General features: G+C 61.1%; 1 protein-coding gene across 1 annotated transcript in view; it reads right to left on the bottom strand.

Moving 5' to 3' along the window:
- Nucleotides 1-746, bottom strand: part of LOC104543013 (Na(+)/H(+) exchange regulatory cofactor NHE-RF2-like) — a gene marked incomplete at both ends in the record, with an annotated part of 2,286 nt that overhangs the window by 1,447 nt on the left and 93 nt on the right. The window contains one exon of the mRNA XM_010187503.1: nucleotides 666-746. This exon is cut by the window's right edge and continues 93 nt beyond it. Coding sequence (XP_010185805.1) covers nucleotides 666-746 — 81 coding nt within the window. The remainder of the gene's footprint in view (nucleotides 1-665) is intronic.

Consider the following 746-nt stretch of genomic DNA (forward strand, 5'->3'; position numbering starts at 1 on the left):
AAAATTTTCAGGCAGAGGGCGAGAGCCAGCCGCTGCCACCGGCTGGGGAACGGCCGTTCACAGGGTTGATGCTTCTATTTCCCCAATTTGCAGGATGAGGGTTTTCTTCCAGGAGCATGGAAGGAAATTTCTCCTTTTCCCCTCTGAGCCGGTGGTGAGGGCCATGGGTTGGTCCCCGGGGCAGGGTTTTGGGGTTCGCCCCGAGCAGGGGACACCCATGTGAAAGGGGTGATGGGTCAAACCCTGCCCGTCCCTCTGTGTGGGTGCTGCCCAAATTGCAGGCAGCTCTGGATGGATGAACCCCAAGTTTTTTAGGAAATACACGAGACACCAACAAGCCAAAGGGAGGGCGATGCTCAGCCGCATCCAAACTCACAGGAACCCGCTGTGAGCGATGCCAGGGGACCACAACGCCGCTGTCACAGCGCCCGCATCGGTCCTACGTGTGACAGAGGAATGTGGGGATATCCGATGGAAAACATCGTGGGATGGGGCTGTGTTTCAGCTGTGGGCTTCCCGAGGGTCCCATCAATTTGGCCATTCACCAGAGACAGGGACAGGACCTGGCTGCTCCCACCACGCTGGGCAGCACTGAACACCCCTACATGGCCCAGGAAACCCCAAAAGGTCCCCGGGAAGGGGGTGCGGAGCCCCTGTGCCGTTACCTCCACCAGGCGGTCCTGGGGCCGCAGCCCCGCTCTGGAGGCGGGCGAGTCGGGGGCCACGGAGCGGATGAAATGCCCCCG

The sequence above is a fragment of the Mesitornis unicolor genome, unplaced genomic scaffold (assembly GCF_000695765.1).
Source record: "Mesitornis unicolor isolate BGI_N332 unplaced genomic scaffold, ASM69576v1 scaffold34626, whole genome shotgun sequence".
Classification (NCBI taxonomy): Eukaryota; Metazoa; Chordata; class Aves; order Mesitornithiformes; family Mesitornithidae; genus Mesitornis; species Mesitornis unicolor.